The sequence below is a fragment of the Odontesthes bonariensis genome, chromosome 4 (genome assembly GCF_027942865.1).
Source record: "Odontesthes bonariensis isolate fOdoBon6 chromosome 4, fOdoBon6.hap1, whole genome shotgun sequence".
Lineage (NCBI taxonomy): Eukaryota > Metazoa > Chordata > Actinopteri > Atheriniformes > Atherinopsidae > Odontesthes > Odontesthes bonariensis.
Genome location: NC_134509.1, coordinates 20499921 through 20512185, shown reverse-complemented (window position 1 = coordinate 20512185; position 12265 = coordinate 20499921). Strand labels below are relative to the sequence as shown.

At 43.4% G+C, this 12265-nt stretch overlaps 1 protein-coding gene across 1 annotated transcript; it reads right to left on the bottom strand.

Moving 5' to 3' along the window:
* Positions 1 to 153: 153 nt before the first annotated feature.
* On the bottom strand, positions 154 to 11419 carry LOC142378658 (rho GDP-dissociation inhibitor 1-like). The gene is made up of 6 exons (XM_075463423.1): positions 11312 to 11419; positions 8359 to 8547; positions 6566 to 6649; positions 4042 to 4118; positions 3739 to 3802; positions 154 to 1797 (listed from the first exon to the last, which is right to left on the bottom strand). Exons 2-6 carry the CDS (start codon positions 8543 to 8545, stop codon positions 1598 to 1600), a joined length of 612 nt encoding a protein of 203 aa, XP_075319538.1. The 5' UTR covers positions 8546 to 8547; positions 11312 to 11419; the 3' UTR covers positions 154 to 1597.
* Positions 11420 to 12265: the final 846 nt, after the last annotated feature.

The following is a 12265-nucleotide window of genomic DNA, read 5'->3' as shown; positions in this document are numbered from 1 at the left end:
CTTCACTCTGATTCAAACCTTCACTTCTTATCTGAGCCACAGTGTGCTGCGGATCATCGCCCACAGTTAACGACCTTTGGACCCTCACAGATGGAGGATCGGTGCCCGTCACTGTGTGAAACTGTACAAAACGCCACCGTGTTTGAGGCCAAATTGAGCAAAATCTTTATTGACCAAGAAGAGCCACAACAAATGATGATAGAATATACAACCCCACCAGCATGCCAGTGTTTTCATAGAAACTGTACAATGTGAAGGAATGTATGGAGCGGGAATACATAATTATCATCAGAAGAAACAAAGAGTTTTACATCCATATGCTCTGGTACAGTACGAGTTGATCCTTTTAATGTTTGAAGTTTTTAGTGAGTCGCTTTAAAAGCCTTCTAGCAAACAGAGTGTGTTTTCTCTGGTCGTGTCACCTGAACTTCCTGTCAGCCTCCTCTTCGTGACCGGCGACTGAAACCAGACACCACCGAGGTCTCCGGCAGCAGCAGACGGTGCCTGGCTCCGCCTCCTGACCGTATGTGTGTGTGTGTGTGTGGGGGGGTGATGATGTACATTAAGGCAAAGAGAACAACAAATTTAAAACAAAACAATGTTTTTCCTCCACAAGATCGTAGTTTGGTGCTAAGGCCTCACGGCTAAAAGGAGCAAGAGAGCCAAAACTGAATTTAACGGGTATTTTAGACTTTTTTTCCCCAATTCTGTGTGAACATTCAGTCCCCTCCAAACACAGGAATGTTTAAATATGGGGGGGGGACAGGGCTGCAGATGGTAGAGAGTCAGCCCGTTATTTACAGACCTCGTGCGCACAAAGCGAGGTAATCAGAGGCTGATAACGTTGGACATAAGGCAGCTATTTTTTTAATACTTTATACACTCCCTTGTTGACTTTGGCCCCCGTCTGAATACATTTAGGGAAGCGAGGTGCTACAGAGCAGCTCCGAATGAACTGTTACAAGGCAGGTATCGGTTATATCAAAAGACCGTAAGCACAAGAATGCTTAGTGAGGGGTGGATGTGGTGGGGTCTGCTATGAACACAACAGCTGATTAACATGTGAATACAGTCACGTTACACAACCATTGATACAATTATATATATAAAAAAAAAAAAAAAAGGCAAACTAAAGTTGATTGTACAGTTGCTTTTCCACATGTACTTCATACTGAGAGGAAGACACCATTCTGGGGTGGGGGTGGAAGATGGGGGTTAATCTCTTCAAGCAGCAAAAAACCAGAAGGAGCAGAAGGGAGGAGCCAAAGTGCTACATGGCACAGCTGGAGGGGAGGGGCGGGGGTGCAGGTGTGCAACCAATGAGACATTGTGCAGGTGGGGAGGTGATGGACGGAGATACAGAGGGGGGGGGTCTGCTACCGCTGCTGACAGAAGGGTGAGGGAGGACGCCATGGTGGGTGACGGTGAGGTGGGAACTAAGGCATGACAGCATGAGATGCACAGCAAAGTAAAACCAAAGAAGGCAGAAATGGTGGACACGGGGTGGGGATGGGAGGAGGGGATGAGGGAGGGGGGTGAGGGAGTTTAATTTCCTCCTTCCCCCTTCCCTTCCCCCCTCCTAACACAAAGGCCTCTTTTAATCATTCCAGTCTTTCTTGATGTTCAGGTTCCACTCCCAGGACAGGTGGTCGTGCTTGTCGTCGTCGGTAAACTTGGATTTGATGACGTAGTTGCCGCGGGCCAACATGCCTTTAGGAGCCTCCTCCACCGTGGTCAGGAAGTCGTACTCGGCGGGGCGGGGCCCGTAGCTGCCCACCATGTAGTCCGATTTATCAACTGTCCACAGAGGAGACACCTCATTAATGTCAAATCTTCACAGTTTGTCTTGTATTTGAAGCTTTAGGGGAGGGTTGGTTGTGACGAATAACTCAAACCAAACATCAGGAACTTGCCTCGGTGAGCTCATTGTGCCGCAGGACAGACAATAAAAACGTCAATTACACAAACTGAGACTGTGGGGAGGGGGTGATGGACAGCTGACAGCAGGGATACAGAGACTAAATCTAAACAAGACTCAAACTGTCGCTTCAAAGCTCAGAACAGACAGTCGGTGCTTCTGGAAGTCAAGATGTCCTTTCAAGACGCATCTTTACAGCCTAACAAGGATCCTGCTTTGCATTTGCAAAATGCACAATGGAGCGTTCAGACAAGAGGCCAAAGGTCACGGTAACAATCGCAGCTCCACTCACACCTGAGCTGAAAAAAATGAGTCACAAAACAGCTGGAGTGAAGAATGAACTGCCAGCATAAACAGCTGTTAGCTGCTACAGTGCTAACTTTGACTTTAACTTCCCCAGGTTCAGACGCCGTCGCAGCGGCCCGGGGTCGAGTCCCAGCCCAATTTATTCTTTTAAAAACTCATTTAAAGCAACCACAGTTGACCAAAGGGCTGTAGGAACGTAAAATAAAATGAAATCCTACTTTTCTATGTAAGTAAAGGCCACTTGTGCCCTAAATTACATTTAAATGCATGTTGCCCCGAGATTGTGAACTCTACGTAATGTCTGACTGCGTCATCGAGGACATCTGCAAAGGATTGTGGGTGCTTTGAGAACAACGAGGATGCACAGAAGCATCCTTGATACCAAGATTTAATGAAGTAGCACCCAACTATCCCTGGTTGACTCAGAGAAGCACCCGCTCTGTAAGCAGCAGCGTACTGAAGCGCATTTAGTACCTAAACAGGCGGACAGTGACGTTTCTAGGATTCATTGTGCTACGGCTGAGGTCAGCAGCTCATTAGGCTGTTGGTGCATGTAGCGGAGGACTGTGTTGTAGTGAGCTGCTCTAAGTTTCCATTACCTGGTACTCAGTTTTATGGGGAAGAGCTCAATCTAACAAAGGAAATATCAGGCCCTTTCAGACCAGAGGGAACTTCTTTCTGCCCACACTGCAGATACTGAGCTGGGAGCTGAAGGAGACTAATGACTACAATATTTTACTCCGAGTTAAAGGTGACATATTGTGTAAAAATCACTTCTCCAACTCTCAGAGCCTGAACTTCAGAGCAGGGAAATGGAAGCATCTGAGAAATAACTCCTCATGGTTTATTTATTGACTTATTTTCTCCTTTAGCAGCAGCTAACGCTAACAGCTGAGCTAATGAAGATGACGTACAACAACTTCTGAGGAGTTATTGCTGCTCCTTTCTGAAAGATGAACATTATTGTTCCCACATTACTTTGTTAGCTGAAGCTTTCTGGCTGAACGGTTCCGTTCTGTAACTCATTGACCTGCAGCTGTGTGGATAAGGTATGTTTCCAACACAACACCGGTCCTCTCCTCGCTCTCGCTGCTACATTGAACGCCATGTACCGCTTTCTGTGTGTTAGCGTTACATTATCGGCATGTTTCTGATAAAGATGTAGGTCTCCATTACTATTGATGAGAAAGCATTGTTTGCTAGCATCTGCTGCTAACTTACAGCTAAACTGAACCATCTATATAGATATATAGAGTTGGAGCCGCTGCCTTTGAGCTCTTTCTAATTCTCCACCCTTTAAAACTGTTAACAAAGAGGTGTTAAAACAGGGCTGAGACAGAGAGCTACTGTGTTTAAACCAACAGGAGTTTTGACTCATCTGGCTGGCGATCTTCTGCAGAAGGCTTCAGGAGAGCCCCAGAACTGTTTGGTCTGAAAGTGCCCGTTGAGCTTCAGGGGAAAACCTGCTGTGTTTGTGAACATCATTTAAAAAAAACAAGAGAAAAGTCACTCACTCTTCATTCCTTTCCTGAACGTCTGCTGCACGTACTTCAGACCTGAAACGATCTCCTTGTTCACCTGAGGACACAAACATTGAGAAGGTCTGGCCATCAGAACATGCCGAGTTAGTCCAGACAAACGTGTGATGTGAGCAGAGACGAATAATCGACTGAACTGGATTTTTAAACTAATTAAACGTCTGACATCCACACCAGATATCAGTGATTCATCCCAAAAGCTTCCCGAGTAACACAAGTTGATTCTGTTTCTTCATTCAGAGGCAACACAGTCCCTGATGTCCCCACAGTCGCTCTCACCTTAAAGCTGATCTTTATTTTGTATTCTACTCCTTCCTTCAGCACAAACGCCTGCTTCTTAAAGGCTTCCAAGTCTCCTGTAAGAAACCAAAAGTGGGGAAACAATATGAATCAATGAGAATTCAGAACAAAAACGAACAATACAAAGTCATATCTGTGCCCTCATTGATCTTCCAGTTAAATCATTTATCCCAAACACTAACGGATTAAGGTTAACTGTAGCTGCGGCGCTTTGACAGGTTTCCACCATCCAGTCTGTTTTTTGTGGACTTGGAGAAGGCTTGATTCTGTGGAGGTTTTGCAGATTATCCGGTCCCCGTATAACCGAACTAAGAGCCGCGTCTACATCCTCGGCACAAAGTCGAGCTCTTTAACGGGGCGTGTTGGGCCGCCCCTCGTCACTTATACCGTTTGTGGTTTTCATGGATGGGATCTGTGGAGAGGAGTGGGTCTGATTCGGGTTTGCATATTTGCCTTTTGCAGATGATGTGGTTCTGTCACAACCTGCGCTGAAGCGCTCCCTCCAGGTCGGAGACGGGTCGCTGCCTCAAGCAGAGGAGTTTAAGTATCTCGGGATCTAGTTGTTGGAGCCACAGATGGACAGACGGATTGGGGATTTGCCGCCTTTGGAGGTTTTTCGGGCATGTCCAACTGGGGGGAGGCCTGGGGCAGACCCAGAACTCACTGCAGGGATTATATATCCCTTCTGGCCTGGGAACACCTCAAGATCCCCCAAGAGATGGAGAGTATCGCCGGGGAGAGGGATGTCTGGATCTGCTTCCCAACCTCAGATAAGCAAAAGGCAACTAATGAACAGTTGGATGGATGAATGGATGGATGGATGGATCCCTTTATGAACTGCTGCATGAAGTGCTGATAAGTGGGAGAACTCAGCAGCTGAACTTACTTGGACTTGTGACTAACTTAGACGCACCTTTTCTTCACAGCCCTGAACTGGAGGTAAAGACTCACAGGCCTCTAAATCTATCAGACAGGTGAGCATCCATCATCATCATCAACTTTATTTATATAGCCTTTTAACACAGCCGTGGCTGAAACAAAGTGCTGTACAACACAAAATAAAACAAGGCATAAAACACAAGAACAATGTAAAAACAACAATAAACAACAACAATATTAAAATAATAAAAACAATAAAACAATAACAGAAACAGAGTCTCACGCTGGGTTAAAAGCCAGGGAATAAAAATGGGTTTTAAGATGAGTTTTAAAAATGGGCAGTGAAGGGGCTTGTCTGATAAAATGGGAGGTCGTTCCAAAGTTTCGGACCGCGGAAAAGGCTCTGTCTCCTCTGAGCTTCCGTTTAGCCCTCGGTACCTCCAGGAGCAGCTGACCAGGAGCATACGAATGGAGCAGCTCAGAGAGGTAAGGCGGGGCGAGTCCATTTAAAGATTTAAAAACAAATAAAAGAATCTTAAAATGGATTCTAAAATGCACAGGCAGCCAGTGGAGGGAGGCTAAAATGGGAGTGCTCTGTAGTTCCCAGGCATGTTCCTGATGAGCACAGCATGTGTTCTCCATCTCTTCACATTTTAATCTTCACTATAACCCGACATCACATGAGCCTTCTTTATTTGGAACTTATCAACATTAACGGCTTATTTAAAGTGACTCATCCTCAGCAGGTTTTTTCATGTGTTTTCACCAACAAAACTAAAACTGCTTAAAAGGTGCCAGCAGTGAGGGTTGAATAATTCCTCCTAACAGGAGATAAAGAGATCTTTTTAATGAGTGAAAACTAACCTTTCAGATGCCAACTTTTGAGGATACGCTACAATAGAAGAGCGTTACAGCTTTAAAGACTCACTTTTAGCTCCAGGGGCTCAAAGGGAAACACTGGGAGCTTTTCATTTAAAGGCAAAACATGTCCCCCCAACAAGCAGCATGGCAACGTTCTGCAGCCCACGTTAACATTAGGCTTTCTGGGCATTTTCTACCTTCACAAGAGTTCGATTCAGGATAAACTCACTCTGAAGGTATCAGGCTATCTGTGATTCTCATACAGAGTTGATGGAAGGTATATATTTAAAAAGCAGACAGTCCAAGTCAGCAGTGTTTTCATTGATTGGGCATTCATAATTAGCTGAGAAGGTAAGAAATGCTGCAGTGATGCAGGGTAAAGGAGACACGGGACAGAATGTTCTGGGCTCATTCAAATCGTGGCCTGCTGGAGCAAAAAGAAAAATAGAAAACAATGTGAAGAATGTAATTCTTCAGTTTTATCTCCAACTCTGCTGGTAATCAATACATCACAACAGCAGACGGTTCAGCACAATGGAAAAAAAATAGTATGTATGTATGTATGTATGTATGTATATATAAATATATAAATGTATGAATGTATGTATGTATAAATATATAAATGTATGTATGTATAAATATATAAATGTATGTATGTATGTATGTATATATATATATAAATGTATGTTAGGACTGTAGCGATACACTAATCTCATGATACGACACGATACATGATATTCAGCCAACAATTCAGGAGACTCACCCTGCAGGTCCAGAATCAGTGGGTTTGGTGCACTCTCACACATTAAAGACATCCGGGTCACCTGGACATTGGACACGCTGGGATCTGAGGTGTGAACAGAAAGAAAAAACAGACGATTCAATTCAGACGACCAAGACACTGAAACAGAAGCTCCATCCAGACATGTGAGAGGACATAAAGGCAGCTGCATGGACCCTCTGCAGCTTCAGATGTTTCTCACTTTACATCATTTGAACATCCATGGTTTATATATTCAACATATGCTCTGACAGTGGATGGGAGCAGTTAAAACTCATCCTCTGTTAAATCTGCACGTCACAAAAAGTGGCAGGAAATGGCAAATCCTTTTAAAACTGGACCATGAAAATGGCCGAAACTCCACGACATGAGAGAATTATCACATAAGCTAATAAAAGAATAACCTAAGACGTCTCCTCTGACTGCTTTAGCTTCTGGTTAGTGACCACGTGTGTTAAGAAGCTCCTACCGCCACCTGCTGGTGATGCTAAACCGACTCGTTTTAGTCGGGTAAACTACCAACTTACATGTTTCATATCACACCATGACTTCCAATCTACTGCTTGGCTTGTTTTAAATTCTCCTCCGCTGCAGTCAGAGATGTGAAAGTGTTTTCTTCTCGTCCTTACTGACAATTCTGAAGAATTAACTAAAGGAGACCAGTTGCTTTCAGTTTAATCTTTATCCCCCTGTGTCATTTCATATTAGACTAACATTAAAAACTGTTTATCAGCATGTCTCGTGCTGCCATCTTCACCAGAACTTCCTGAAATTAGAGATTTAAGAAATAAGAAATAAAAGCCATTTCCTGTCTCCTGTGCTGCTGTTTTCGTGTCAGCGAGAGGAGGCGGCAGCATAAATGAGACCAAAAAACAGGACAGAAGACCGTGCTGTTTATATATTTATAGAATAACACGATCTGAAGGATTCCTCTGACCATATGCCAGCTTAGATCATCCCCAGAAAGGTAAGATCAGCCCACCCACCTTTGCTGTGGCTGCTAACAGCTCAGATCTCTGCAGTGTTCAGAGTCTGATCTGCAGCATCTGCGAGTCTAAAAGCGCCCGCAGTGTCCCAGAGCTCAATTTAAGATGCACAGATTTCTTATATAATGCAGATTCTTCTTTTTGTCAGTCAAGCTTTTTTCAAAACGGTCCAAGCTCTGTGAGCTCCGGGGAGCTGAATGTAGGACATCTCTGCGGTAGTTGAGTCAGTCCGTGTTAATTAGACTTCAGTTTATTCACAGTTTATTCAATGATGAGCATGTTTCCCGTCAGCCGACGGATTATAAGAAATCCAATATTCAGGAGGATTGTGGGTCACAGCATTCGATGGATTGATGAAGCACCAAATCCCTCCGACATCAAATAAAACATAAGTCCTTACATCTAATAAACCAACTACAAAAACTCTTAATTGAATCAACTTTTAAAATAACTTCCTACTGACATTAAAGAATAAAACAACTAAATTAAGGTTAACTATTAAAGCCATCTAAGCTCTACTTCACAGAATAAGACAACCCATCTGCTTCTATTCATTCTCAAACAATTTTTTCACCTTTTTACATAAATATGTTCTGTAGGTTCTTTCTCCTAAATACTGACCGACTGATTCACTCATGCAGCTTCTTCCCAACTCATAAACAAAGCAGAAGGAATCTTCCAGGCAGAAGAGGAGTTTAGGATTTATGGAAAAACTCTTAAAACTCTTTTAACCGGCAGCACTTCCTTGTTTCTTTCTCTCTCGTCCACACACACACACACAGGTATTACCAGCCTCAGCAATCCCAGGACCAAGCAGGGCTTCTTTATATTTGCGTAAGCTTTCATCATCCTTATCCAGCTCCTGGATCTCTTTCACAGACTTCTGGGCTGGTGGCTTGTAGTTCACAGGCTCTGGCTCCTCATTTTCGGCGGCAATGGCTGCTAGCTGCTCTGGGGTCACGTCATCCTCAGCCATGTCTGGACACATAAGAAAAAACGGTGAACGCCGCAGAGCAGGAGCAGGGAAATAAAGCAGGCTCATCTGGTCAGGTGGTACCAACAACAGCTTCATGTTGCTGACCTCACTCTGCTGTGTGACATCATCTGAAACAGCGTCATCAGCACGCTGCAGAGTCATGAATGAGGCTGAATGGAACACATGATCCTTTTTGTGGAGGAAGGGCCTCACAGGCCTACACAATATTTAGGTATATTTGTTTTTTTACTGTAATATGTTCTGGGAGACGTCATTTATTTTATGAAAAACATCAAGTACAAGAACAAGGCTGCTTTTGTCCTCATAAAGCTCCAGACGAGGAGGAAACGAGGACTCAAAATAAAATTATAAGCGAGCTGAGCCGCTGCCAGAGCAATTTATGCAACAGAAAATGTTTGTTTTTCGTGTTTCCCTGTGGAAGGGTTCGTCTTTTGATTGAGATTAGTGCTGGCAAGATTTCCTCAGCAAAACGCAGCGAGTAACAAAAGCAGGAAGCGCTCTGTGTGAGCCAAGTCTTGACATTCACATTAAGGCCGTCCCACCCGCAGCACTGCAAGCATCTAAGGGGTGAGACCCAAAGAATGCAGAGCAGACATCTGAATCAGTACCACCCTCTTCGCCCCGGTTGTCCGTCTTTAATAACTTTAACGTAGCCACTTTAATGCATCAACGCACTGAGAAGCACAGAGGACAGTTTAATGTACATTTCTGACCCATAAAGGCTTGAGGTTCCAACAATCGTTGCTGAACATAAGGTCAGATAATAAGACAATAAAATAAGGTTTAAACTCTAAAACTGGTTTCAGGCTCTCAAACAGAAGGTATACTTTTCATTTCTTCACTTAATGACACACCTAAAATATGTGGTTGTTGGATTATTGATCAGGCGCTTGACAATATACGACATTAGTAATCCAAACTGGCATCGCTCTGTATTCTCTGACATTTTAAAGGCCACGTGATTAATCAATAAACCAAGAAAATCCTCTGCAGATTAAATTGAAATACAAATAATTCTTAGTTGAGGATCTGGTTCGCTAATAGCTACTATCTTGACAATTTGAACAATTTCAGGGATTTAAAACAATAAAATCACTTATTTTAAGCATTTTTGGTGTCCTTAAACGTTAGCGACCTTTAGCTAAATTGGGTTTCAAACCATTGGTCACAAAACAAGCTACAGATAGCTCTAAAACATCTCTAAACAACACTTCTTACTCAGTAATAATGTTTTGAACACATATTTGACATCCGTTCATTGTACGTTATGCACAGGAGGTGTAAAAGCTCCGGTGTTTTTGTTATTTTAAGTTACAGCTAACGAAAATGGAAGCTGCTAAGGTAATTGTATCTCTCAGGTCAGAGTTTATTTACCCTTGAACATAATAAATATGAACGAGGAGGCAAACCAAAGTTGTTAAAACTGTGAATGCAGACGTATAGGAGGTGCTGCATCATTAAACATGAGTTTCTGTGCATACCTCTACCCGAGTCTTTCATCTGAGTCAGAGTTATGTCTTCTTTGTGATGCCACTTAAAATTCCTAAAAGAAAGGAAGCACGACTTCTTGGTTTTCCCTTTCCACTTGCTCGTGTTTGCACAGGGTTAACAGCTACAGGCTTGGGGGGGGTGGGGGGGGTTAAGAAGTTAAGAGGTAGGCCGCCTTGTAACGACATCTAAATTGTTGACATTATGACATAATATAATGTGTGAGACAGACCTACACCCAGCTGCAAGAGAAACAGCAGGTCAACTGTCACTGAGCAGGACGGGAAACTGGAAACTTCAGATCCACATTAAGAGGGTCTAGTTGACACTTCATCTGTCTCCTGTTGGCTTCTTTTGTGTTGATGTTTCTGTATTAAACAACAGCAGCAGCAAACAGCCGCTGAAGTTCAGCCCCTTTCTGGTGTAGCACCAATTATGTCACCCATCTGGTTATGTGACCTGATTAGGTCATCAAGCTTTCCATAGTTTTTAATGTCGTCGGACAAACCTATACTCGTGTATATTCACCACAAGTATCAAGATACCCTTTCTGTAGTATTTTCATATAAGGCCACAAGATTTGGATATCAGCTTTCCACATCAGTGAGCCTATCTTTTAACTACTGAGTAGCAATTTTAGTAACAACTATCAAAAATGGGCCGTGACTCTCAAAAAGATTTATATTATGACAAAACAACTGAAATTCATTCACCATTTTGGACACATAATTTGATAGGTCAAGGAATTTTAAGTTAGACCAATCTTCAAGATATATATTTTAAAAAAATTGTCAAGGATTAAATGGAAGAGATGTACAAAGCTGTGATGAAGAAGTTTTTTTCCAGAACTTGACAACAGCTATGTGACTACTGTTAAAGGCATGTAGCTTGAGGCTAACAATCTGCACAGGATTCTTTCCAGAAAACCGGCAGACATGGTGCTTTTGACAGCACATCATTACAACAATAACTCACGATTAACTAACATAAACGAGCAAATTAATTTACTCATCAAAATGTGGCTGAACTTTTCTAGGTGTCAGCCGTCTCCGACAGGGTGGGACTCACAGGGAAGACAAGCGGCTAGCTGGGAACAATTCAGGGATGCTAACGGGAGTCTGCGGCTAACATTAGCATGACAAGTTATCATCAACTGACATAGCACGAGCGACTTCGAAGCGGTTTCAGCCGCGTGCGCCGGTGAGGATTAGACCTGGGACAGTGTTATCAGCTGCACTAGACACAGAAAGGGCTTACCTTTGTTTTGAAAAGCAGCGGTGATTTCAGGTGCCTCTGCGGTAAGTGCGTTCGTTGCTCTGAGATCTTGTGCAAGTATGGCGAACAAGGGAACGGCGCCGCCCCGTGCGCCGCCCGCGCAAGACGTTTCCAGGAACGGCTCCGCGCGCGCTCCACACGAGTGACGTACAGCCCAAGCGACAGTATTCACCATTGAGGAAGCACGAGTTACGATAGAAATACAGACAAAGCTACAGATTTTACCGTACTTTTCGCCTTCTGTGTACAGCGTTACGTCACAGGAGATTCTGACAACGTGGAAAGCCAACAAATAATTTGTTGTAATCGCTTCAATTTACCAGCAGTAAGAACAAATTATTCTGAAAAGTGAAGAGCCGACATGGCCTTGATTGGTCTACAATACATTTAAAATATATGATATGTGCATCTAAAATAGAAAGTAAAGGACATATAGCATACTAAAAAAAATGAACATATGATTCCTACCAGGTCCTAAGATTAAGAAAATAGAAACTCAGCTGAACACAGCACATATGACATGTTAAGCTGCACCAAGAAAAGCTTTAGCTGTCGGACAGATGGCCTCACATTTGACTCTAGAATACTTTGGTATCCAGAGGAGTCTGCAGAACAAGCCCAGATCATCAGCCCTCCACCACCGTGCTTGACAGCTGGTATGAGGTGTTTGTGCTGATATGCTGTGTTTGGTTTTTTCCAAACGTGCTGCTGTGCATTATGAGCAAACATCTCCACTTTGGTCTGGTCTGTCCAAAGGACATTGTTCCAGAAGTCTTGTGGTTTGTTCAGATGCAGCTTTGCAAACCTAAGCTGTGCTGCCATGTTCTTTTTAGAGAGAAGAGGCTTTCTCCTGCAGCCCTTCCAAACAAGCCATACTTGTTCAGCCTTTTTCCAACTGAGCTGTCATGAACTTTAACCTTTAACATGCTAACTGAG

Coding starts and splice junctions, on each gene's coding strand:
- LOC142378658 (XM_075463423.1), bottom strand. CDS start 8,545: ATGGCTGAGGATGACGTGACCCCAGAGCAGCTAGCAGCCATTGCCGCC. Junction 6,650..8,358: donor TCCTGGGATTGCTGAGGCTG/GTAATACCTGTG, acceptor TTCACACCTCAG/ATCCCAGCGTGTCCAATGTC. Junction 1,798..3,738: donor GTTCAGGAAAGGAATGAAGA/GTGAGTGACTTT, acceptor CTCTGTGGACAG/TTGATAAATCGGACTACATG.